The sequence below is a fragment of the Elephantulus edwardii genome, unplaced genomic scaffold (assembly GCF_000299155.1).
Source record: "Elephantulus edwardii isolate Elephantulus edwardi_28Jun2011 unplaced genomic scaffold, EleEdw1.0 scaffold00001, whole genome shotgun sequence".
NCBI classification, from domain to species: Eukaryota; Metazoa; Chordata; class Mammalia; order Macroscelidea; family Macroscelididae; genus Elephantulus; species Elephantulus edwardii.
In genome coordinates, this window is record NW_006399751.1 from 2,834,114 (window position 1) to 2,858,932 (window position 24,819).

At 46.6% G+C, this 24,819-nt stretch overlaps 1 protein-coding gene across 1 annotated transcript in view; it reads right to left on the bottom strand.

Annotated features, from left to right (window-relative positions):
• ZFHX3 (zinc finger homeobox 3) overlaps positions 1–15,263 on the bottom strand; it is a 185,793-nt gene extending 170,530 nt beyond the window's left edge. Inside the window, exons 1-2 of the mRNA XM_006878643.1 lie at positions 12,557–15,263; positions 4,495–4,991 (exon numbers count right to left, since the gene is read on the bottom strand). Coding sequence (XP_006878705.1) covers positions 4,495–4,991; positions 12,557–15,263 — 3,204 coding nt within the window. The remainder of the gene's footprint in view (positions 1–4,494; positions 4,992–12,556) is intronic.
• Between the last annotated feature and the right edge of the window lie 9,556 nt (positions 15,264–24,819).

Sequence of the window (24,819 nt, forward strand, 5' to 3'; positions counted from 1 at the left end):
TAAGCTCCCCAGCTTTACTCTGTCCTCTAGTGTATCTACTTCCTAAACAACATGCCTATGGAAACGCTATGAACATCAGAGAAACGATGATAATTATAGAACAGGTTTTAGATCTTTTGTTTCATAGGGTCACTATGAGTTGTGCTCGACTTGACAGCACTTAACACCACCACCACCATCATAATGTCCTATAGTTGGGACAGGACAGCCGTAGTGTGAGCAATGGCATTCGGCTTCCTGTCCGCCTTGCTGGCACAAAGCGGCTCACATGTGGCCCAGACCCAACACCCTGGTAGAAAACCTTCTTTGTGTCTAATTTAAGATTAATATGAAACCTTCGGTCTTGGCCCAATCAAAGGCACCTCAGCTGGGAACTGTTTAAGTAATAGATTCTGGTGGGGTCTTAATCTATCTGCTCAAGTTGATGGATTTCCATGCCAATGACTCTCAGGTGAAGAAAAACATCAAAGTGAAAACCAGATTCTAATAGTTGGCAGGTGTGCACTGATTGCCAACGGTGCTTCCTGCACCCCTCCTCCTCCAAACAGAAAACACAGCACATGTCAGAGAGCTCCCTATGCGCAGCGTCATACAACAGGGGAGGCAAGAAGTACAGAAGAGCAGGCCTCACTGAGGCGCAGGGTCCGAGAGAGCTGTTTAGGAGGGCAGAGGGGGCATCTGGGATCTGCCAAGCAAGAATGCTCTTCTCTGCGGTGGGGTTGGAGGAAGGAGGTGATGGGGAGATGGCAGGCCCCTCAAAGAGGAGTGTTGCGCTGACACATAACTCCAGAGAGGAGCACAACTAAAGTCAGCCCTTCTGAGAAAAGGCTACCTTCTCCACTCGGCAGGTAGATAAAAGCCTCACTGGAGTTTCAGGCCTTCTGAGTCAGTGCATCTCAATGCTGAGTCGGAGGTTATGACCATGTGACCACTAGGGGCTGGCCCAGAGCTGGGTGCTATTTCAAACAAAAAACCCCACGCAGCTTAGTCACAAGCCCTTTGAAGAAGTAACCAGGGAACCCAGAGAAAAGGAAAGAACTTCCCTCTAACACTCTGCTCTGCACCTTCCTCCACCACTGTATTTGAGGGAGGGGCAAGAAAAAAAGGTAGATTGACATCCAACTGGATTTGAAAGATGCTGCCACACAACAGAAGGAGACAGTTCCAGGGAACATGCATATTATCACCAATTCTATCAGATGAGCTCAACCTTCTCTTATGTGCAGATGAGAAATCATTTCACACTTTCAAGATGTGCATCCTAATGGCAACCTATGTCCTGGCAATGATGACAACAAAATATACGACCTGGAACGACATGAGGTCAAGTGTCACACGGCTATTGCCTGTAACTCTTCTTCAACACAGAAGGGGGGGGGAGGGAAGAAGCTTCAGTGGAAAGAGAAAGCCAGAGACATCAGGCCAAGTACCTCAGGGCAACTTGAGGAGACGCAAGTGAAGTGAAACAACTTTGGGACAGCCACTTGAGCACTAGTGAGCAACTGACAAGGGGACCAGGTGGGCCCAGGGATCGGGTACCAAGGGGAGAGGGCAGGAGCTAGGCACCAAGGGCAGCGTGGAAGCAGCCCGGCGCCCTCCTTGTTCAACATCATCTGCAGCGGGTTTCTCTAGCAGACAGTAAAGAACTCGATTACACCCAGTTAACTGTGCTCTAAACTGATTATGCATGTGCCGGGCTAATGGATTACATTAGCAAGAGGAAAAATAACATGCAATCAATCTCCATTTACCACAGGCCACACCAGGGCCGAGAGAAAAACTGATGCTCAAACCACCTCCAGTCCCCACCCCAAACACTGGGTGAACAAAACCCCAGGAGAGGAAGCCCGCGGGGTGGCAAGAGAAGTTCGTCTCAATCACACTGAGGAACAAAGAGGCTCAGGGACAGATGGTGGAAGGAAAACCTCATCTTGGTGTCACCTAGACCGGAAGGAGCTCCCTGCAGCAGCAAGGTCCCTGAGGAGTGGGATATTCATTACGTGAGAACTGAAGAGACCTGGCAAGTGACCTTTGGTTCCTGATGCAGAGAATCCTACCCTGAGGTCCCTGGGACGACTGACATCCTGATCCCAAGTCCGCCCTCAAAGAGTGTCAGCGCCTTTCCTGAAGGCGTTCTGTCCTGTGTCTTCAACTCTGGTGACCCTTCTACTTATACTGCCTCGTCTAAATACTTCCTCTTATTTTTTTCAAAAAAAGATGGGAAAATTTAGGTCCAGAAAGCTAAGTGAGCAAAGCCAGCTGTGTGGAAGCAAACTAATAAAATGATATGTTAGCACACATCTTCCCTGGAAAGCACCTTTACAGACCAAAAAGAGATGCTCCCAGTGGACCTTCCAGGCCCTTCAGCAGCCAAGCAAAGTGTGTGATGGCTTCTTACTGACAACTCTAGCCACAGGGGCTATATGTAACGTGGAGAGTCAGTGACTCACCAGAACATGCACTCTATTCCAGAAAGGGGCACTTTGGCTCCGACGAAAGAGGAAAGCTTTGCGTGCCTTCTATTCTACCTTCATTAAAGTTGCATCTGTCCTTCAATGACCAAGCTGAGTCTTCTATGCTAATCTTACTCATCCAGGTCCTTTAGAAATGTGTTTTTCACTAGCATCTGTCTAGTTCTCTTGGCCCCCTCAGCCCTATCCTGTGACCAGTTAAGATCTCCAAATTTGGGACTCTGGTGGCCTAGTGGCAAGAAGCTGAACTGCAATCCCAGAGGTACGTGGTTCGAATCCACCAGATGCTCTGCTGGGGTTGGGGGGAGCAAATCTCCTTCTGTACCAGTCAGATCTGATTTGATGAAACACACACACACACACACACACACACACACACACACAAAAGAAGTTTAAAAAAAAAACATCTCCCCAATTTCAACTAGTGGCAAAGAACCTTTTCTTTTGATGGTGACAGAAAAATAGACCTAGTCTATTGTGGTTCTTGCTCACCTGAGATAAAGGTGATTGTTGATGTCTAGAGTTTCCCTACTGCACTGCTCCAATGTATCCATAACTGAAGTCAACAGCTATTTTCAGAACATTCTAGAATGCCACCTCATTCCTGCTTTCTCCTTCTTTTCCTAATTTGTTAGACCTATATGATACCCTGAGATGATAAATTTCTAAAACAGATTACAATTATCTATTGAGGCAATAGCTAATACAAGCTAGAATGTTTGGAGTCTCCATTAAAAACTATGATTAGACGAAAGGGGATTTGTTGGCAGGAATAAAACCCTTGGCCCCAAAATGTGGGAACCACTATGACAGGAAAAGGGGAAGACTGGAAGTAAATGTGAGGAAAGCCTAGAAGATGGAGGGAGTGGAAGGTGTGTGGAGCGAAGCTGAGTAGATTTATGGCGATTTGTACCTGATTGTTCATACTAAAGCCATTATGGGATGATTAGAGAAAAAGGTGAGGCTTTAAGTCCAGTGAAAATCAATAGAAACGTCTGGAGCAATTCTGCCGTGCAAGTGAAAGGGCTATTTACAGGATCCGGAGCCCCTCCTCCTCCAGTTACCGTCTAGGGTTGGGTACTGGGGAGTAAGGGGAAAGGTTAGCAAGGAAGGGGGGGGAAGGGAGGAGGAGGAGGAAAACCCAGGAAGAGATCAGTGGAAAAGAGGAGAGCACAGAATTCCAAGCCAGGGAAGGGACTGATTTTTTCCTTTTTTTCCCCTTCTCCTTCTTTATTTGGTCCTTTTTGACCCAGAGTATGCACAGCCATCTAGCCACAACAAAATTAATTCACAGGACTTACCACCATCCTCATTCTAGAAACAACAGAAAGAATGGAAGCTCCATGAGGACAGGGGCTTTTGTCTACCATTTAGAAGCCCTGGTCACGTTAACAGGTTGTGCTGGACTGCCAACCAAAAAGGTCAGTGGTTTGAATCCAACCGTCATTCCTCTCCTGAAAGATGAGGGCGTCTTCTCCGGTAAATATTCCTCATGGTGAGGTAGAGGGGAGCATTCAATGGAGGGTGGACGTGAATCACAATCTACCTGACAGAAGCGAGTTTGGTTTGTGTATATATGTGCATTTGTGTAGGCACATGCCCAGAAGCAAGGCCGGCCCAGAGGCTTGTTGAATCGGTGCATGCATTAACAAGCCCAGGGACACCCAGGAGGCAATGAACAGAAAAGGAGAGCTGAAAGCAGGAATGGGACGAGGCAAGCGCAGGGGCCCAAGGGCAAGTCCAGCCCAGGAGGCAGGGCTAAGAGCAAAGTGCAGTGAGGAGAGGCAGTCAGTGGGCAGGAGGGAGGACACAACACGGTGGACTGCTGAAAACACAGCCCGCCCGCAACACGGGGCCCTCTAGAAAACAGAAATACAGCTACCAGTTTGTCCGGTCACCACAGCTCCATATCACTATCCCACGGGGCTAAGTGCCCTCCAACGCCAGGTTACCATCCGGCATGGCTGTTTATCCCCAACCTGCAACCTTCCAACAGTCTGGGCCCCAAGGAGCCTGGTCCTACCTTGTACAACTTCAGGCTGGCTTCGTGCCGGGAGTTGACCGTGTGCAGACGCAGCTTCTCCAAGCTGTTGGTGTAGTAGTCACACGCGTTGCACTTGAGGTGGACCGGGTTGCCGATGGCCACGCACTTAAGCCGCCATTCATTGGCTTTGCCGCCCTCCTTGATGTGAGCCACCAGCTGGTACTTTTGCACGTGCTTGTCCGTCTTGCAGTGTAGCTGGAAGTTGGCCTTCAGCTGGGTGTTGTAGCGACACAGCTTGCACTGGTACGAGTCCCCCATCACGGCCTTCCACTCGTCCTCCGGGAGGCTGCGCTCCACGTTCATGTGCAGCCCCAGCATGTCCAGGTTGTCTGTGGTGAACTTGTTGCAGACGGCACACTGGAAGAGTTTCAGCGACGGGTCATTGGTCTGGATGAAGCTCTCGCCCAGGTTCATCAGCTCCTCGGACACCAACTGCCCGCCCCCGAGCCGCATGTCTAGGGGGATCTCACCGCCCACTGTGGGTAAGGAGAGAAAGAGAGTCAGAGGCCAGACTCACAGCCGCCATTAGTGAGGCACAACCAGCCCTCCTCCAAATGTATCCCGGCTTCAAGGTGAGAAAGATTCTACTGCAAGTTCTCCTAGGTGCTAGCTCAGACGCTAACCGAAGTTTAGAGGTTCAAGTCCACCCAGAAGTACATCAGAAGAAAGGTCTAGCAACATATTTCCAAAAGCAAGTCACTGAAAAAGTCAGTCCACCCTATGGAGCTTGGTTCTACTCAGACCATGAGTCAGGCGAAACTCGCTATATAACAACAAAGTCAAATTACTGTACTTTGATGGTTCCTATAAACTTTCTGAGGGAGTGGAAGGCCTAACGTTTTCACTGTATGAAAAGAACACTTAGAAAAGGTAAGCAGCCGTTTTTCTTGACTATTTCAATTTACTACTTCACTCAACTCCAAGGAAAGACAGAAACACACATCAATCAAGTGGACAGAACAGAGTCTAAAACACCAGACACAGAAAGTTGAAAACTAATTGAAGCTGCAATCTAAGAGACCAAGGCTCCACAGGGGATCATTAGGCCCCAAATTTTCCCGAAACTGCTATTCAACGGGATTTTCTGGGATGACGGAAATTGTCTCCATCCATGCTAGCAGATGTGACGGTCACTGGTGAACATCACAAGTGTGGCTGGTGCCACTCGGGAGCTGAACGCTTCACTTTATTTAGTTTTTGTTCATTTAAATTCACACAGGCATATGTACTAATGTTTGCTACAAAATAAACAATTTCGGGACAGAACAAGAAATGGGTCCCCCAGAATGGAAATCATGAGGACGGTCCTGGGTTGTAAGGGATGTAACAAGTGTCACTGAACAATCTGTACACAAAGTGTTGAATGAGAACCTGAACAACTGTAAACGCACAGCAACACACATCAAAACATTACTGTAAAAAACCTAAGCGACTTAACTCCCTACTTCTCACCACACCCCCTGGCCAACATCCTACCAGCTTGTCAATGCCATCTCCTTGGGCTCCACCAGTTCCCCCCACTGAGTGGCTCTTTTGCCTTCTCTGACTCCTCCCCCTGGGTGATGCACACTTCTGTCACTGCACACGTCACATCTCTTTGTCACACAGTCAGCCACATACACAGCTAAGCATTCCCCATCAGAGCAGGGGGCCACTGCAGTTCCCCTGAATCTGGAGAGCAAACAGCCCTCTGTAGAGATGCTCCAGTATCCCCTGTGCCAAACAGGAGTGACAAAGGAGTAAAAGCTATCTCGTGTTCAGGACAGGCAGCAAAACCTACGCTCAAGTCATGGTACAGAAGGAAGGGTCAGGGAAAGGTCTGCCCCTCCCTCCCTGGCCCCCAGGCCTCTTCAGTCTATCACTGACCTGCATAAAGCAGGAGTGAGCTTTCGTCCACTGATGGTAAATTAATGCAGCGATCTCTTATTTCTGTCAGGGGAAAGGCCTGGAAGGAGCAGCCTTCCCTTCATTACCAAGAAGTGGACAGTAGAGCAGAAAGCTGAGCAGCAACTTCTATTTTTTGCCTCGCCCCTAAGTACATGCACTTCAGCGCTTATGTCTGCCCCCGCCACCCACCCAACCCGGTATTTAAACTTAACCTTTTTCTAGGAGCTGAGGGGTTTTGGGTTTTTTTTATTTAAATGACTCATTAGAATCCAAGTTACTAGCTAATTAAAGAAAAATGGTTAGTTTGGTTTTAGATTGCCACCCCCCCCTTAAAGTTTTTCTTATTTATGCTACATGCGGCATCTCAAGTACAGATGCCACTGAATGGACCAGCTGCATTTGAAGCCTGAGGCCAGTATCGAAAACCCTAGCAGTCTTGCAGTCTTCCACACATGCATTCCAGAAAGCTTAGGAAGTTTTCTACTCATCGTCCCTCTTGCCATCTGTCTTAATGAGAGGAGCCATAAACAGGAATTCTTTTTTAGAACAGGAGAGAAAAAAGGACAAGGGGAAAGAAAAAGTTAAGTAGCTCCTTCCCTTACTGGGGACGAAGGTGATGTTCAGTAAGGGACCCAGAGGTTAAGACCAGAAGCAAACATGTATTTGTTTCTGAGGCTGATCATCAGAAGAATCAAATACTCTCAACTTTAAAAATTTAACCTCAGTGCATCAACATTACTCTAAAAGGAAAGTCAGCTACCACTTGCTGGATGTTTGGATGAAAATTACAAGTCCCTGGAACAACCAGAAGTGAATTCGTATTATCATTCCAAACAATTAAGATTAAATGCAAACCCAAGGGAAGAGTAGAGTGGCAGGGAAATTAAGACAGGATGCTGGGCAAGGCAAAATTCCCTTCCAAAGCTGTTGCATGGGGAAGCTGATCCTTGCTGTAGAATCACAAATCACAAGAGTGATACATAGGGTTTTCAGAGGCCTGATATTTCAGAAGTGGATGGTCAATTCTTCTGTCCTAATCTGGGAGCTCAAATAAAACCTATCCACCGGGGGTGACCCTCTGGCATTTGGCACACTGGTGGCACAGCCTTTAGCAACACAGCACCCACAAGTTACCTCAGTACAGCAAACTGACAGACAAGTACTATACTAATTAGAACAATTATAAATAAACAAGAATACAGATATCCAAGGCACAAAATAATCAGCAACACACAGAGCATTCCCCCAATTCAACAAACTGACATAAAATCAGTTCAGGAACCAGCTCTAAAGAGAGTTTTCTCTTCTTGGAATTTTGGGGGGAGGTCTTCTTCACATTACTGAGGAGAAAGGATATTAGATTGAGGACTAAGGTGTGCTTGATTCAGATCATGGTCTTTTCGGTCATTTGCTACGCTGCTGAGAGCCAGATAATGAATAAAGATGACAAGAAAAAGTGAAGCCTTTGAGCTGTGGTACTGGAGAATAGTACTGAGTATCCCATGAACTGTCAAAAGAACAGTTATGTTTTGGGCAAGGTGCAACCAGAGAGCTCCTTAGACACAAGGATGGTGAAGCTTCATCTCAACTACTTTGGATATGTTGCTAGGGAAGACTATTCCTTTGAGGAGGTTATCATGCAAAAAAAAGTAGAGAAGAGGCAAAGGAGAGGAAAAGCCTCAACCAGGTGGACTGATGCAGTGACTGCTACAATGGGCTTGGGTGTGTCAGAGATTGTAAGGTTGGTACAGGAAAAGAACAGGGTTCAGATCTGTTGATCATAAGGTAGCTTTAAGTTGTACTCAACTGGATGGCATCTAACAACAGAGGGATTGAACCCAGGCCATTTCTACTTGGCAGTCTTCACTCTCTGGCCACACTGGATAGATACATGATCTTGGAAAAGAGCAGGCCTTCCTTATTCCCATCTGCACCCAACTTGTTATCAGATATTGGTCAGTCTTGACTCATGGCAAACCCTAGAATGAAATGTACTTAACTCTAATTTAAACATCAATCTGCTCATATGCTCAGAAAAACAGAGAAACCAAAGGGCATGTTACAGAATCAAAGGTCAACCCGGGGCAGCTGTAGGGCTTCACGTTAGTGTTCTGTGGCTGGCTGGTAAACTGGGAGACACAGGCGTTCCCCCACAAGCAAGACCTTCCTTGGGGCAGTGCTTAACCTCAGGATCTAAAGGAATGTTGAAAAGATGCTTCCATGGCCTTAAGTCCAACATCCTGTTTACACATAGTGCCAGATCCAACCAGATCAGACCAAAAAGTGCTAAGCCCTTCCAAGGCTCCCAGGAAGAAAGCATCCCCCAAATCAGTGCCTGTGCTTAAGACCTCTCAGGAGATGGCCCAACACAAGGCAGTGTGAGAACAAAAACTTCTGTGGACTGTCAGTTCTAACTTAAAGGGACCCCATGAGCGTCGGGGTAGAAATGTACTCCATAAGACTTGTCAAGAGCGCATTTTTTTTCAACTGTGGTTCAGCAATCCTTTCTTCCAAGGCATCTCTGGATGGACTAGAAACACTAATCTCTGATTAGCAGTGAGTACATGGCCTGCTTATACCATTCAGACTCCCTAACTTTGTAAGCAAGAAAATGACTCACCAAAAACATGTCTTTTCCCTGAAGATCCCAGAAATATCTTCTAGAGTATCTAGTTTATGACACTTCAGTCAAATCTCAGAAATGAACTCAAGGAAAAGTCGGAAGGTTGCAAAACTGAGAGAACAGAGGCATAACCCTCAACAACTGTGTCTGCTGGTTTCTCCTACCAAGACTGCACAGTGGAGATACTAAGTTCTTTGGACGCCTGTATGATACTATGTCTACTGAAGTTGCAACAGGAAGGATTTGGGGTGCTTGCTCCAACTCAACAGCTCTCATGGCATGGGAGGCTTCAGAGATTCACACGGACAAGTAGTGACACTGCAAATTCAAGGGCCCTTCTTCGTTGAGCTGGATAAAGTGCCAAGAAGCTAAAGTACAAGGTGGAGCTCTATTCTCTTTAAGAAATTAAGTGTGAGGGAGCTCTGGTGGCCTAGTGGCAAGACGCTGCACTACAATCCCAGAGGTACACGGTTCAAAGCCACCAGATGTTCTGCTGGAAAAGGAGGGGACAATCTCCTCCTGTACCAGTCAGATCTGATTTGGCGGTACACGTAAAAATAATAAAATAAAATAAAAAAAATCAAGTGTGTTCCTACACCTGTCTGTCCCACAGGGACACATTCTGACCTTTATTGCTTTGGCATTGTAAAAATTCTCAGTAGAACATATGAGGGGCCCTGTGGCCTCAGGACCATTTTGTGCAAAAAGAAGAGACTTCTCAATTCAAGACTTAGTCAGAAGGATTCATTTTTAAGGTGATAAAAGGAGCTCACTTTGGTCCAGTATGAATTCATCTGCTTCTCACATCTTCAATACCACCGGTGTTCTCTTTTATTAACTACAGATTGAATGCTCACCACACCCCCCACCCCAAAGTTCTGCTTGAAGCCCTTACTCCTATAGCTGTGAATGAGAACTTGTGCAGAAAGAAATAGGGTCATCGAAGGCTTCTCAGTTAGTGTAACAGAGTTTATACTTCATAAAGTGGGTCCTAGTCTATGAGTGGTATCCTTACAAAAAAGATAAGGAGCCAGAAGAAGGTTATCATATGACACCCCAGTTAAAAGCCAACAATTCTTCAAATTAGTAGAAACTAGGAAGGAGGCCTGAAAGTCTCTCTCAAAGACTCAGAAACGAATCAACACAGTGGACATTCTGACTTCAGGAACTCAGTCTTTAGGACTTAAAAAACTAACAAGCCAGTTTGTGTTACCTTTTTACTTAGGCAATCAATACAATGAACTTTAAAGCTCTGCTTCCCTAAAGTTTTCTAGCTCTGCTGTAATCAAAACTAACAGAAGCAGGTAGTTTTAAAGACAGAAACACACTTAGATTTTGAGTAGCTAGAAGGAAAAAGTATGGCATCACTGGGCCAGGATAGGGGACTCCTGCCTTGTTGGTAGCTTTGGGACTTTGTTGTCATCCATCTCTTCTCTTCATCCCATAGATGTGGGTCTCTTTGTCCATTCCACCTTTTTAATAAGACAACCCTTTAGAGGTTATTAGGTTTAGAACCCACCCTCTCTTATGATCTTGTTCGTAAAACTAAAGAAACATGCTAGTTTTGAATGTTGTCATAATTATACACAAGGACTAGAACTTCAAAACATACTTTGATGGGACATGATTTAGAATACTCTCAAGGTTTTAATCTCTGGACCAAAAAATTCTAGCGATTGCTGCCAGTTATCATCAAGTTGACTTTGAATTCATAGATAACTGAAGTGCAAAACAGAACTGTCCATGGCACCTCTCTGCTTGTAATCTTTATGGAAACAGATGGTCAGGTCTTTTCTCCTAAAGAGCCAGTAGGGGTGGGTCTGAACCACCAACCCATTAGCACTTAAGCATTTAACCACTGTACCACCAAAGCTCCTTCTATTTCCTATAAACTTTTGTTTTTTGTTATTTTTTGTGCATGTACCGTCAAATCAGATCTGATTGGTACAGGAGGAAATGGTCCCTCCTTCTCCGGCAGAGCATCTGGTGGATTCGAACCATGTACCTTTGGGATTGCATAAACTATTTTTTTTAAAAAGTTATGTCCATGTTTAATCTGGAAGCAAATTAGATGATGGTAAAACATCCTCACCTCATTGATAATAAAGGACGAAAAGGTAAATAATTCAAAATAAAGAAATATGATTATGGGATTAAGGTCTCAAATTTAAATATGCATTAGGAAAAGTAAACTAAATATTATGAAAGAAAACCCATCAACAACACTTAGCACTGAAACAACAGGCAGAAAAAGACTTGCAAGCCAGCGAGGTCTGTTACTCAGACAGGAACCAAAACCATTGTAGAATAAACTCTAACAATCTCACACTTTGTTGAGGAGCCCAACCTACACCCAAGTCAGTAACACTGGTGGTGGTGTTGGCTGCTGTGTGACACTGACTTCACTGCTGGTCCCGAGATGCAAGATCAAGGAATGGAGACTTGACAGGTAACAAGGATGAGAGGGTCAGGCATGGCGTAACTATCACACTCATCCTCACGAAGCCTGATGATGTAGATGAGCAGGTGCTCTTGCTATAGAAGATCTTCCAAAAGTGAGGGAATGCTTAGAATATAAGACATTTGGCTTTTAGCCCATACAGCCTATACTCTTGGAATATATCTTATGTATATTCAGCTAATTGGTAAGACTTGGTCTCTAGGTTAAGGCAACTCAACTTCTCAAAGTTGGTCATAGGCCATTTTTTTTTTCACAACCACAATGGCAAGGGTCTAATTGATAGTAAAACCCAACTTATTTTTATACACAAAGTGTATCCTTTCACCCATCACAGCACTCATCGTGGGCCCTTAAAACAACAGAATTATCAATTAACTCCCAGCTATACTCATCACCAAGAATTCACTCCGAACGAGAAGGAGGGGAGTAAAGTTAAACAAACATGTCTGTTTCAGGGAGATCCTCAGACAAACACTGGAGAACACTGAGAAGCCCTATTCAGGCAGGCCCCAGCTCGGCACAGAACCAGACTTCAGTTCTCTGAAGAACGTTCACCATGGCTTCTAATTCCTCTCGGGCTTTTCCCTACTTCAAGTTCCACCTATAGTTCCACTAAGTTCCAATCAATATTTAATGACATCCCAAAGTTACAGGTAACTATGGGGATTTTTTTCAAATTGAGGAAGAGAGAAAGAAAGGAAGAAAGAATGGGAACAGAGAGGGGATTTTTTTCAAATTGAGGAAGAGAGAAAGAAAGGAAGAAAGAATGGGAACAGAGAGGCTGAATGTAAGCCAAAACCTAGAGGAACATTTACATTTTAATCCCGGCCCGATGCTTGGCCAGAGTGCTGTCACCTCCTCACTGGAAGCACACAGCCGGCTGTACGCACACAGAGTCCAAGAGATTCTTGAGAGAAAGTATCTGATGAAATCCAGTCAACTCAGACACTCAAGTTTACACACAATAACTGCAGGAAATGAAAATCAACCAAATAATCACATTAATCATTTTCCGTGTACCCCAGTGAAACTCACAGAATGGAAAGGAACAAACAGGAAGTCAACCTCACCTAGAGCAGGCGTCATGGCAGCCATGGGACCAGCGGGGTCCAGCTGGAATCCGCTCATCATAAACTGGGCATCGGAGGTGGCGTTGTCCATCTTCAGGTTTGGCAGGTTCATGTTCTGGGCCAGGTAGTACTGGTACAGCTCGGCCTCGGCGGGCGACGGCAGGCTGCCCAGGCCCAGGTGGCGGTTGTGCTGGATCTGGGTCATGTTCTGCTGCAGCAGCATCATGTTGTGCATGTGCTTCTCGCTGGTCATGTGAATGCGGAGGTTCCTGGCCACGTTGGTCTCGTAGTCGCACACCTCACACCGCCAGGTGGGTTTGGTTTTTGGTTTGGTGGGCGAGGGGGCCCCACAGGAGCCACCGATATTGGCCGCTGCTGCCGCCGCTGCTGCCGCTGCTGCCGCAGCCCCAGCAGTGTGGCTGAAGACTTGCTCGCCCCCTCCATTCTGCAGGTTCTGCATGTTGTTGAGATGCTTGTCGGACTGCATATGAATACTGAGGTTGCCTTTGGTCGTCGTGGAGTAGTTACACACCTCGCAGCGGAAAGGTTTGTAACCACAGGTGTAGCTCTCGCCTCGTGCCAGCCGAGGGTGGGGCTGCCCACTTTTGCAGTAGACACACGAGCCCCCCGGCTCTGGGTGTTTCTCCTTCATATGTGCCTCCAGCGTCTGCTGGTACTTATAGTGCCAGTTGCACTTGGGGCACTTGAGGGTCTTACACGAGTTGCGAGAATGCATCATGGTCATGTGGCCGCCCAGCGAGCGGGAGGAGCCCAGGACCGTGTCGCACTTGGGGCACTCCACGCCACTCCCCGAGGGGCACTCCCCGGCCCCGAGCTCGCAGAGGGAGCCAGCGTGCTGGTGATGGGGGACGAAGCTCCCATCCTCGCCCTCTGTGCTTTCATTTGGTTCTGGTGCTGTGGCATTGTCTTTATTGGCACTTTCGTCAGCAAAGTCCAGCCTCCTGCCGCCCTCTGCCACACTGGCCCTGACGCCCTCACTGTTAAAGCTTAAACGATTCCTCCTGTTTGCACCATCAAAGACAACAAAGGAAGAAGCAGAATTAGAGCTAGTAGAAGCTGTGCCCCTCGACAGGGTCTGGAGCACATTAGGCATTAAGGGGGAGTTAGAAATGCTTTGGTTTGAGAGAGCAAGGTCCTTTTTGCTGCTACTACCTGCCGCAGCCCCAGCCTCCTCGGGGGGCTTGTCCTCCAGTTCGTCGTCCAACTCGTTCGGAAAGAGTCCTTTGCAACCCTCATCTTCCTCCTCTTCCTCCTCCTCTTCTTCCTCCTCCTCCTCCTCCTCCACCTCCTCTTCCTCTTCCTCCTCCTCGGCCTCCTCCTCGGCTGGCTCTGCCTTCTCCAAGAAGCAGTCCGTGTCACCCACTTCTTGCTTCTCTCCTTCTGCTGCCCCAGAGTCCTTGCCCTCTGAGGATTTGGTCGGACTGGACGCCAGAGGCTCCAGGGGGACTGAGGTAATGGGGGTCTTCAGGACCGAGCTGGTGAGCCCACCAAGGTTCAAGAGGGTGCTGGGGGTCAAGATCCCAGCTTGGGGCTGCTCAGGGCCAGCGGCAGGGCCGGCTGGGAGAGCCTCCTCCCCTTCCATCCGAATGCCACTGAATTTACCATAAAAACTATGTCCAGGGCCTATGAGGTTAGCTGTGGAAACTAAAGGGTGTTGAAAGTTTTTGGTTTTTGGTTCCAGAAAACTTACAAGGGGTTCCTTGTCTTTGCCGATCCCTTGGATGATAGCGGAGATGTTCTTATTGCTAAGAATCTTCCGCTCGTCCTCGCTCAGGGTCATCCGGTGGTCGTGCACGGCGTGCGTCACGAAGGAGCGGACGTACCCGAAGGAGAGTTTGCACAGGAAGCACATCAGGATGGGCTTCCTCTTCCCGTAGAGCACGAAGCCGTCGAATTTGGACAGGTCCACGTTGTTGGGAACATCTTTGGATACACAGGAGCTTTTGGCAGAACCGTCGCTGTTCAGGTAATCCTTGTTGCTTTTGTGTCGCACGTCGAAAACGCGGAAGCTGTGCAGGACTGGGCTGAGCCCAGCCAGGGCTGAGGTATTCGGGAAAGTCTGGTCTGGGCCTTCAAACCATTTCCCGAAGGATGAGGCTATGTGGAAAGTGTTGATGATCTGTGGGTAGACGGGTGCAGCACAAGAAGGGTCCCCTTGTTTGGCCCCCGAGGCGGGGAGGGAGTTCAGAAAGAGCGAAGGGAGGCCCCCGCTGCCACAGGCGCCCCCGCTTTGGGTCAGCTGGCTCAGGCTCTCCACAATGTAGGCCGAGCCGTCCGGCTGGTAGACGATCTCCCCAGCCAGGTTCTCCACATCACTCTCCTCGTCCCCCTCCTCGCTGCTGTCGCTCCCGCTGTCGGGGTGCAGGGGCCGCGGGGGGCGCGCGCTGGGGCAGTGGTGCTCCATGTAGGTCTGCAGGCTGCCGAAGGAGGCCGAGCACTCGTTGCAGCTGACCTCCTTGCCAGCGGGCTCGGCGGCCGGGCCGGCCGGGACAGTGCCCTCGGCCAGGCGCTCATTGAAGGGGGCCCTCAGGCTGTCCAGGGGCCCGTGGTTCTCGCTCGTGGGAGGCTCCATGCTACTGGGTTTGTCAGGGAGGTGGGTGCTGTTGGGTTCAGTCCATTGCTGGTGCTGAGGGAGACTGCACCCATTGTCCTTCCCCGAGACGACAGGCGAGTCACAGCCTTCCATGGTAAGGCCTGCGTGGAGCTGTCATTGCACCCAGTACGGATCGGACCTGAAGAGCAGAGGCAAGGGGAGAGGAGGGAGAGGGGGGAAGAGAGAGAGAGAAAGGAAAGAGGTTAGGAGGGCAAGGTTCAGGTCCCACACAGAGCTCTCTAGGGGGCTTCTGTCCATACCCACATACAGAGAACACAGGGAGAGCACAGCCTCGGTACAACTAAGACCCCAACTTAGTAGTCACCCCAACTGCCCAGCATCAGCGCGTGTGCAGTGCCTGTGGGTGTCATGGCCAGGCAGGGGCAGAAGCACATGAGGAAAAGGAAGCAAGGAGAACCCCTCTGTCTGCAGATGGGCTGCTGCTGGACCCTTTGGCTTGGCCTGAACCTCTAACCTCACAAGCACCATCCTCAGGACAGGGAGAACAAGCCACAGTGAAGAAGGAATCTTGTATCAGACAGAACTGCCTTTTAGCATGGGCAGATGGCCAACACAAAGAGCTGGTCGCAGCTTCCAATGGGGAAGGATGAGGGGGAAAAGGTTTATTACCCCCAAAAGAATGGCACACCTGGGCTGCGACATACTGGCTACTTAGAGAGGCACTGTGCTGCTTCTATTGGCCACATCTCCAGTGTGCGAGGTTCAGGAAGATTTGCATACTGCCCAGCTCAGAGGGCACTGTGCACGCCTGGATGTGCTCTGTGAAGCCCCTGCCAGGCACCCAGCCTTCCACCAAGGCCAGTTGTACCAAGCATTTGTCCCATTTTACAAACTGTCAAATCAAGGTGCTCAACCTGACAAAAAGCCCAGTGCCATCCTGACCACGGTGAAAGTGACAGAGAAGGCAGGTCTCTAAGTCCCCAGTTCTGTGGCCAGAGTGCATCAGAAGAGCACTCTTGCCTGGGTCTTAGCTGGCTTCAGACTACAAACATGCTGGTTAGAAACTAAGCCTGCTGTTTCCATGAAGAAGCCAGAAGGCTCTGTGTCGGCCAAGTCCTCTTCCAACTGTGTCTCCTGCATTACCCTGCCCGGGTCCAGCCGGCCCCGCCACACGCTGGTGGGTGGCTTCTACTGTCAGGGATCTTAGCAGTGAACAGGAGAAGGCAGCTGGGCTCAAGAACCCATTCCACGCCTGCCTCTTAGTTATTAGTCACTACCCAAGCAGCTGTCCTTCGGCCCGGGGGCTTTTCCATTTCCGACTCCAAAGTGCCACTGAGCTGAATTTGCCCTCTGAGACCTGGTGTCCCCTGGGAGACAGGCAGCAGATCACTCGCTGCTCTGCTCCTGCGGCCACATCGTCAAAGGGCATTGGTTCCTTCCCAGAGTGACTCCTATGAGGCTCAGCGCCTCACACAGGCCTGATCTTTGGCCTGCAAATCCCAGGCCTCCTCTCCCCCATTCTTCCTTCCTGGAGAATACTTGGCTGCTTCTCCACCCACAGTCTCATTCATATACAAAGGATGAAGGTTTTGGCTGGGTCTGGGCTCTCATTCTTTCCCGCCCCCCCTTTTCTTGATTCTTGTCTGCAGAATGAGCCAACAGCTCCCCCTCGGGAAAAGACGGGGAAGGCAGGCTTACCAGAAGTCTCTGGAGAAATCACTTTTTTGGAAGAACTGGTCACGTTTTATGTAAAAGACCAAGCACACGCATGTCACACCTCACAGCTCCTAACCAACCACCACCTCCATGACAACCACGTTGTAAGTGCCTCGGAGAAGAGGTATTGATTTTCAGCAAAGATGCCTAAACAAAACGGAACCAAACATCCAAAACCTGAGGATGTCCTCCTAAGGTTTAGTGGCGACACAGGTGAGAATCTAGGGTGGCTCTCCTGAAGGAGGGCCTGATTGGTTGAACGACATCTGACTGACAGCTTGGGCCAAAAAGGTTGGAGGATCTGGAGGGGCGGGAGGGTTAACAGCCCGATTGTAAAATCAATGTCATAAATGCTTGGTAAGTTACAGGAACATGTGGGAAGGGGAGGCCACGATTGATAAAGGAGAACAGCTTTGATGCTGCACCAGGGACTTGTTTATCGACAGCAAAGCCAATCTCCTCTCCAGCCTGGGCTGGGCAAGAGAAACCTGCAAGCATGTACCAATTAATTGGTGGGCTTTTCTTGCTCTGCTCTGCTCTCCTCTTCCTCCTCCTCCTCCACAAATTATCTAACCTAGGGGTTGAGGCTTTACAGACTGGCCACAATTTATTTTCTAGTTCAAAGTAGAAGGAGACAGGGAAAGATGACATTGTACTAATCTCTGGGTGACAGAAGGCCCCAGGGTGGCGGCACCAACCCCAGTGAGGGGACCCACAGAAGTCTACCGCTCCGCGAAGACACGGTGGAAGAGGAGTCTCATTTCAGCCTCCGCACTGTCTGCTCTGGGATGACCTGCACCTCACGCTGGCCATGCCAAGTGCAGTGGTTCATTAAGCCCACCTATCCCAGTGTGGTTCCCGGCCTGGCAGATAGGTGGTGAGAAAAGGAAACTGCCAGGCCCCTCCCCAGACATGTGGGAGCAGAACCTGTGTTTTAACAAGATCACTACGTCGTGTGCATTACAGCTAGAGACATGCTGCAAAACACCATCTTCACGGAAGCGCCGGCCCACACGAACATGGAACTGGTATTACTGGGTAACTAGGGAAGGCTGGACTTCGACCCTCACTAGTTTCTGAGGGGTGCTAGAAAGGAGGCAAACCAGATCCCAAAGATTAAAAGAACCTCTAAATGCACACTCCTTCAGCAGGAGGACCACAGGGCACACACTACTCTCCCACCCAGCCTGCAAGTTCTTGCTCTGTTTATCAGGCAGTCAATAAGAAAAAGGTAGTTCTTACTTAAGGAGGCAGAAGTCAACTCGGCAGGTCGATCAGCACTCTGTCTGTAAACATGGTTTCCCGTAAAATCAATGATCTTCAGTTACAGAGGGCAGCCTGGGAACCCAGCAGGTCCCTGTGTCTTCAGGCAGCCCTGCTGGCCCGTGTGAGCCCTCCCATGCTCGGTGCCCTAAATCTATGCACCCTCTTTCTGGTCCTTCCCTCTGTCCAGGGCCAACTCACACCGTACAAGCCCTCAACACTGCTGGCATCTGCTAGTTACACCTACAAATTCCTCTTAACCAGGGAGGCATTTAACTCTGCCCTTCCTTCCTCATGACCCCCAATGCTGCACACAAAAGATTTTGCTTGGTTGGGTGTTTTAAGAATTCATATTTCATAGCGTACACCCCTCTAATAACACGATCTTTAATTGATAACATGGGAGAGGCTGCTCTCTTCCAGCCCTTGTTCCTCCTCTCTCCTCTCCGCTCAGCACTATACCTGCCGGGGGGGGAGTAACTTCATACAGAAAAATTCTGACATCTCCATCAAGAACTTCCTCCTCACCTGCTTCCCTCAAAAGTTTTCTTTTCCTTAGAAATGACTGCAAAGTCCACTTCTTGTTGATTGCCTTTGAGTCATAGCAACTCTAGGAACAAAAAGGCCTGAAGCTTTTCTATAACTATCAACATTTAACAAAGTTCATAGTTTCCAGAAGCATGTTGTTTGGGAAGTGGATGCCACGCCTGCTTCCAAAAAGTTCACTTTGTCTTTTGCAAATAATCAACTTTACTTTTCAAAGATTGTTTCAAACACTAAAACTCTACTCTGTTATCTTCCAACAAAGCCATCCATCTCCTGCTCCTAATGACAGAGAAAACCAGGATCGGAATGCTGGGGGGATCCTGGGAAAAGCAGGAGAGTTTCACCATGGACCTTTAAGAGGATGCGTCTGGATGAAAAGCAACAGTTACAGGGGAGTTGCGGGGGGGGGGGCAGTGATTAGGAAGAGGAGGGGGTTCCTGCTGTTGCTCCAGCTCCCCGAGAATTAAACATGAACAGTCGCACTGTGTAATTTTAAATTGTTAATTAGTGCAGGGTTAATTAGGCGGTCCTTTCACAAGAGGCTGTTTGGCAGATCATCAAGACGGGAAACAAGGGAGAAGAAAAGAAAAACAAAGAGAATAGAGACAGCAAGAAACTGCTGCCTCCATTAATAACCTGCGTGGCATCACCAGAGAGACACAGGCCAGCAGGCATGAGACGCTCCGTGCCCGTGCAGGAGAGCCCGTGGGCAACACTTTCCTCGTGGTGAGGCGGCAGTGCTCGTCAGAAGCCTCCGCAACGTATCCTGATGGTAAATTCGGAATTTATCCTAATTCACCAACTCAAGGTTCTCATGGAGACAGAAGATTCCTGGAGTGTTTAATGGGCGGGGGACCCCATGGAAGTAATCTGGCCAAAACAAGACTGCCTCTAAATAAATTCCCATGTGTGGTATTTCACAAGCTGTTTTTAAAAAGAGAGGGAGAGGGGGGAAAATATCCTTTTTTGAAGAAAATATTTACAGGCATGGGAAAATCATCACACAGGAAGCTGAATGAATGTGGTCTATATGTATATGCACATGAAAACACAAGAGACGTATATCAACAGTTTAAAGAGGGTGATTTCGAGGAGATGAGGTTCAGGATGACTTCATTTCCTCTGTTGGGTCTTTATTTCCCAAAGCTTTTCAAAACTGAAACCTTTCTAAGCAGCCATCACTCACTCAAAGAACACTGTTCAGGCCTGGGCGGGACAACACTGCCTGGATCCTCTCATGCACTCTTGGAGATGCTATTTTTATCCTCATTTCAAAGATGAGGAAACAGAGGTTGTTCAAGGCTAGACCAAAAAATAAGCCCTCTGCCACTGAGCGCCCCTGTATACAGGACTGAGCAGAACTTTCTATTGGGTTTCAACAGTCAACCTTTTGGTTAGGAGCCAAATGATTTTTTTACCAACAGGACCACCAAGCCTCTGCACAGACTAAGCAGAGGGTAAATGACAAAACCAAGTAGTCTGGCTGACAGCCTGTGTCCATAGTTACTCTAAGATGCTTTTCCTTGATGTCTAGTCCTCAAAGAGAGCCCTGTTCATCCCTATAGGTGGTATATTCTCATACAGCCAGGGACTGTCCTAAGACCATGTGAAGCCAGGACAGCTAATATAAAGCAACATTATTAGTTTACACATGCACCCTTTTCTTGCTTGAGAGTGGGGAGTTTAGGAGAGTTCAAATGTACTTCTCTACCTAGGTATCTTTAAACAGGAGCAGGCAGTGGAAACAGGAGTAAGAGGAAGCTGAGCAGTGGAAGGAGGGAAGAAATTAATAATAGGTCCAATAATACCCTGTGTATTTTCAAAAAAAAGGCAGAGCCTAGACACTCCAGACCTGTAAGTGCGTTCATTCAACATTTATTGAGCACCTACTACTGTGCCAGATGCTAGGCAATCAGTGACCAACAGGTATCATTTTATATTCGGAGAGTGGAGAGAAACCTCAGACAAACAAATGGAAATGCTAAGTGGTGAAAAGTACTCAGATGTAACATTAAACAAGAGAAGGAGAGAGTCAGGAGTTTGTGTGTGTCATTCTGGACACAGCAATGATATTATAATGAAGACAGTAAAGCTCATTTAGTGCTAACTTTCTCACTGATTTAGAACAAACTCAACAGCTGCCGACCAAGCACGCAATCCACTGCCACTGAATCAATTCCAACTCGCAGCGAGTCCAGAGGACAAAGGAGAACTGAACAGCCCTGTAGGGTCTCCAGGCCTGTAAATCTTACAGAACCACACTGCTTCATGTTTCTGCTATGGAAATGGCTAGTAGATTTGAACTACTCACCTTCCAGTTAGCAGGCCCAAAGCTCAATCTACCACATCACCAGGGCTCTGAGTAATACTTAAGGAAAATAAAGGTGAAGCCTAGAAATTAGCAATTAGCTATTTTCTGGTAAGAAATTTCACATAAAATAAACTGAAAAACAGGCTCACTGAGCAGAGAAATGCAATACAGTACTTTTTTTATTTATTTATTTTTTTTTTTTGCAATACAGTACTTTTAATGTTAACAAGGAATCTCAAAGTTTATCATTTCCTTGTATCTACAGTGGCAAAAGATCTGTCAGGTAATAAAGTCTGGTTGACTTTATAGGTGGTTAATGCACGCAAGTGTTGATTCTGAAATTGATGTGTCTCCTGACATACCCGTGGAGCTCTGCCTTGTCCCTGTTTGCAAATCCAAATCAACAACTTGAAGAACAAGACCCAAAAGGCACATACACCAATCAGTAAAGCCCATAAAATGAAGAGAAATGCCAAGAAGCTCGATGGTGGCATTAAGATGGCAACGATCTCAATGAGTTAGAACAAATCCAAACTAACAAGATGAAATTGAAAACAAGTAAATATAAAGACTTATATTTAAAATGAGGCCATCAGCCAAGACAAGAAAGAACGGAAGAGAGATGTTTTAATAGACTTTCTCGTGAAAAATACTTCGCATTTCATGTGAATAAATACTCCATGAGAGTCAAAAGCTAAGATGGTGACCAAAGGCACAAAAATGATCTTTGGCTCTAAAACGACAAAATCAGCCGCCCTTGGGTCAATTCTGGCTCCTGATCCCCTAGGTGTCGGAGCCAGAGCTCCAAAGGGTTTTCAATGGCTGAATTTTAGGAAGAAATCTTTTTTTCCTAAGATCTTTCTTCCCAGGCACTTCCAAGGAGACTCTAATCTCTACTATTTCATTTAGTCATCAAGCACCTTTACCATTTATACCTCCAAGGACTCCACCTACTCAAGTACATTATAGATTTTGGAACCCAGCAGGTTGACAAAGTCTTTATTATGATCCCCTTTGGGGAATCTCATTTAAAAAAGAAGAAGAAGAAGAAGAAGATAATTTAAAACAAACTGCTGCACTGTCAGAATGGAGAATCCTAACAGCTTAGGGGCTCAGGAATGAGAGCCCCATCATAGGGAAGAACTACCTACAATTACACGAAGGCCGGCCTGCCTGCCACAAGGAAGGATTAGATGTGTTTTCCATTTCACCCCAGGATTTAACTAGAAGTAATGAAAGGAACTTATAAGGAATTACACTTTAGTTCAATATAAATGAAAATCTTTCTCATCGTTATCAAAGTCCCAAAACGGTAGGTTTATTCTGTGAAATTTGGAACTCCCTGGTTTCATGAATGGAGTAGAAAGGGATTTTCTGTTGGTTGGGATGTTTGACTAACTAGCTTTTTAGATCCTTTTAAACCTGAAGATGCTTTTCATTCCTACGTTATCAATTAGGTTACTCACCAACTCTAACTCACTGCCTTTGGGGTTCCACAGCTGTTTGTTTATGGCAACACGGTGCAGTTCTATGGCTGTGGTGCTGCTGTGATTATTTCTTGGCTTGTGTGTCTCTGGTATTAGATAGTGAGCAGGGATCAGACCACATCAAAGGTGTGAGAGGTATGCTTTAAAACAAAGGGGTGGGCAGTTAAGTAATGAACAACTTCCAGGCGGGAGAAAATGATCCCTTAACACATTATTTTAATTTTTCTAAGAAATCCGTTTCCCATGTAATCATTCTCCAGTAAATGGAATTCAGCTCCTTAGAGAAATGGCTCTGTTAGGTTGTGATGGGGAGAGTCCAAGATGAGCCTGGAATATCATCCTGAGCCAAGAGGTAAGCTTGTACTCAAAGAATGATGACTTGCCAAAAGGACACAGCACACTGAGTAAGAATCTGTAAATCCACATTTAAAAAAATTGGAATAAATGTAGGAGAAGGTGGCATGCCTCCTCCTTACAGTAAAAAGTCAACTAATAAACACTGAGGAAAATTTCTAAGTCAGAAGGTTTGGTAACCATCACAATACAACAATCCCTTCTGGCAAGAATCAATGGATGCCAAAAACTAATGGGTAAAGTTTGAGGAGTAACAGGATATTTACAAAGTCTCAAAGCACTGCCTCATAAAATACTTATTAATTACAGAGGGGGAAAAATACTAATTTTACAGTGGAGAAACTGGCAGACACTAGCTAACCAAGTGATCAAAGTTAATGTCACCAGTAATGAGACAAATAGACAGCTTGTGCCTCCTGATAGGATGTACCTAGAAGAACACAACATTCCTCCCATGATATTACTGCCAAAAATGCAAAACCTGAATCTAATCATCAGAGAACATCTGACAAAGCCAAACCAAAGAACAATCTACAAAATGTCCCATGTTGTTAGGTGCTGTCAAGTCCGTTTTTTACTCACAGTAACTCGATAAAATAGAATGAAGCACTGCCAGATCTCGCCTCCTTCCTCAGAATTCCTGAGAGGTTAGAGACCACTGCTGCAACTACTGTATCACTGCATCTCATTGGTGGTCTTCCTTTTCCCCCTCGCCCTCTAATTTACCAAACATGATGTCCTTCGCTGGGACCAGGTCACTCCTGGTAACATGTCCAGTGTACATGGGATCAAGGCTCACCATCCTTACTTCAAAGAAGCACTCTAGCTATCCTTGTTCCAAAACAGATCTGTTTTTCCTCCTAGCAGTCTATATTTTTTCAACAACAGAATTTATTTGCATCAATTCTTCTTCTTTTCCTTTTTAACTGTGCAGGTTTTGGAAACATGTGAAAACATCCTGGCTCGAGCCTCTGCTGTTAACATTAAAGAAGCATTTTGCAAGACATCTGTCCATCATTTGGCTTCCTGACTACTGATTCTAGGGATAATGATCGCGGATCTAAATAAAATTAAATCCTTGCTAACTTCCATCTTTTCTCCATTTATCATATTACTTATTCATCCAGTGATCTTGAGTGCTTCAAGTCAGTCCTCTTCATTTTCAGGAAGCAAGGTTGGATTCTCTGTATAGCACAGGTTGGGTGTTTTGGTTTTTGCACAGGTTGTTAATGAATCTTCCTCCAATTTTTATGTCAAATTCTTCTTCATTTAGTCCAATTAATTGTTCAACATATAGACTGAATAAATACAATGAAAGGACACCATTCTGATGCACATCTTTCCTGACTTTTTTAAACCATGCAATATCCCCTATAATGTCCTATGTTCATAAAAAACATCAATACTGTGATACACTGTGAAACAAACAGAAGAACCAGTTCTGATTAAAGGAAACTAAAGAAATATGGCAAATGAATGCAGCACATAATCAGGCTGTAGTTTCCTATAAAGGACATGATTGAAACAACTGGCAAAATCTAAATAAACTCTATAGATGACTAGTAGTGGTATATCATAATTAATCTCCTAATTTAGATGACAGCAGTATTGTCATGTAAGAGAAGCCTACTGCTTGTTAGAAACATGCTCTGAAATATTGCTAGGTAGAGGGTGATGTCTTAACTCTCAAACAGTTTTTAAAACTGTGAGTATGAATAGGCATATGTTGTTATTGATTGATGTTGAGTTGAGCATGACTCATAGCAACCCTATGAACAAAAGGTATGGGGGAGAAAAGTGCAACAATGAATGAATGGAAATCCACAATCTCTGTAAATGTTCACTGACATGAGTAATAATAATAATATAGGTCTGAGACTTTCTATAGCTATCATCATTTATCAAACCTCACAGAGTTTCCAGACGCATGTTGTTTAGGAAGTAGATACCACTCCTGTTTCCAAACATACTGGGGGGTGGGGTGTATAGGGCCCTGTTAGTAAAATGGTTA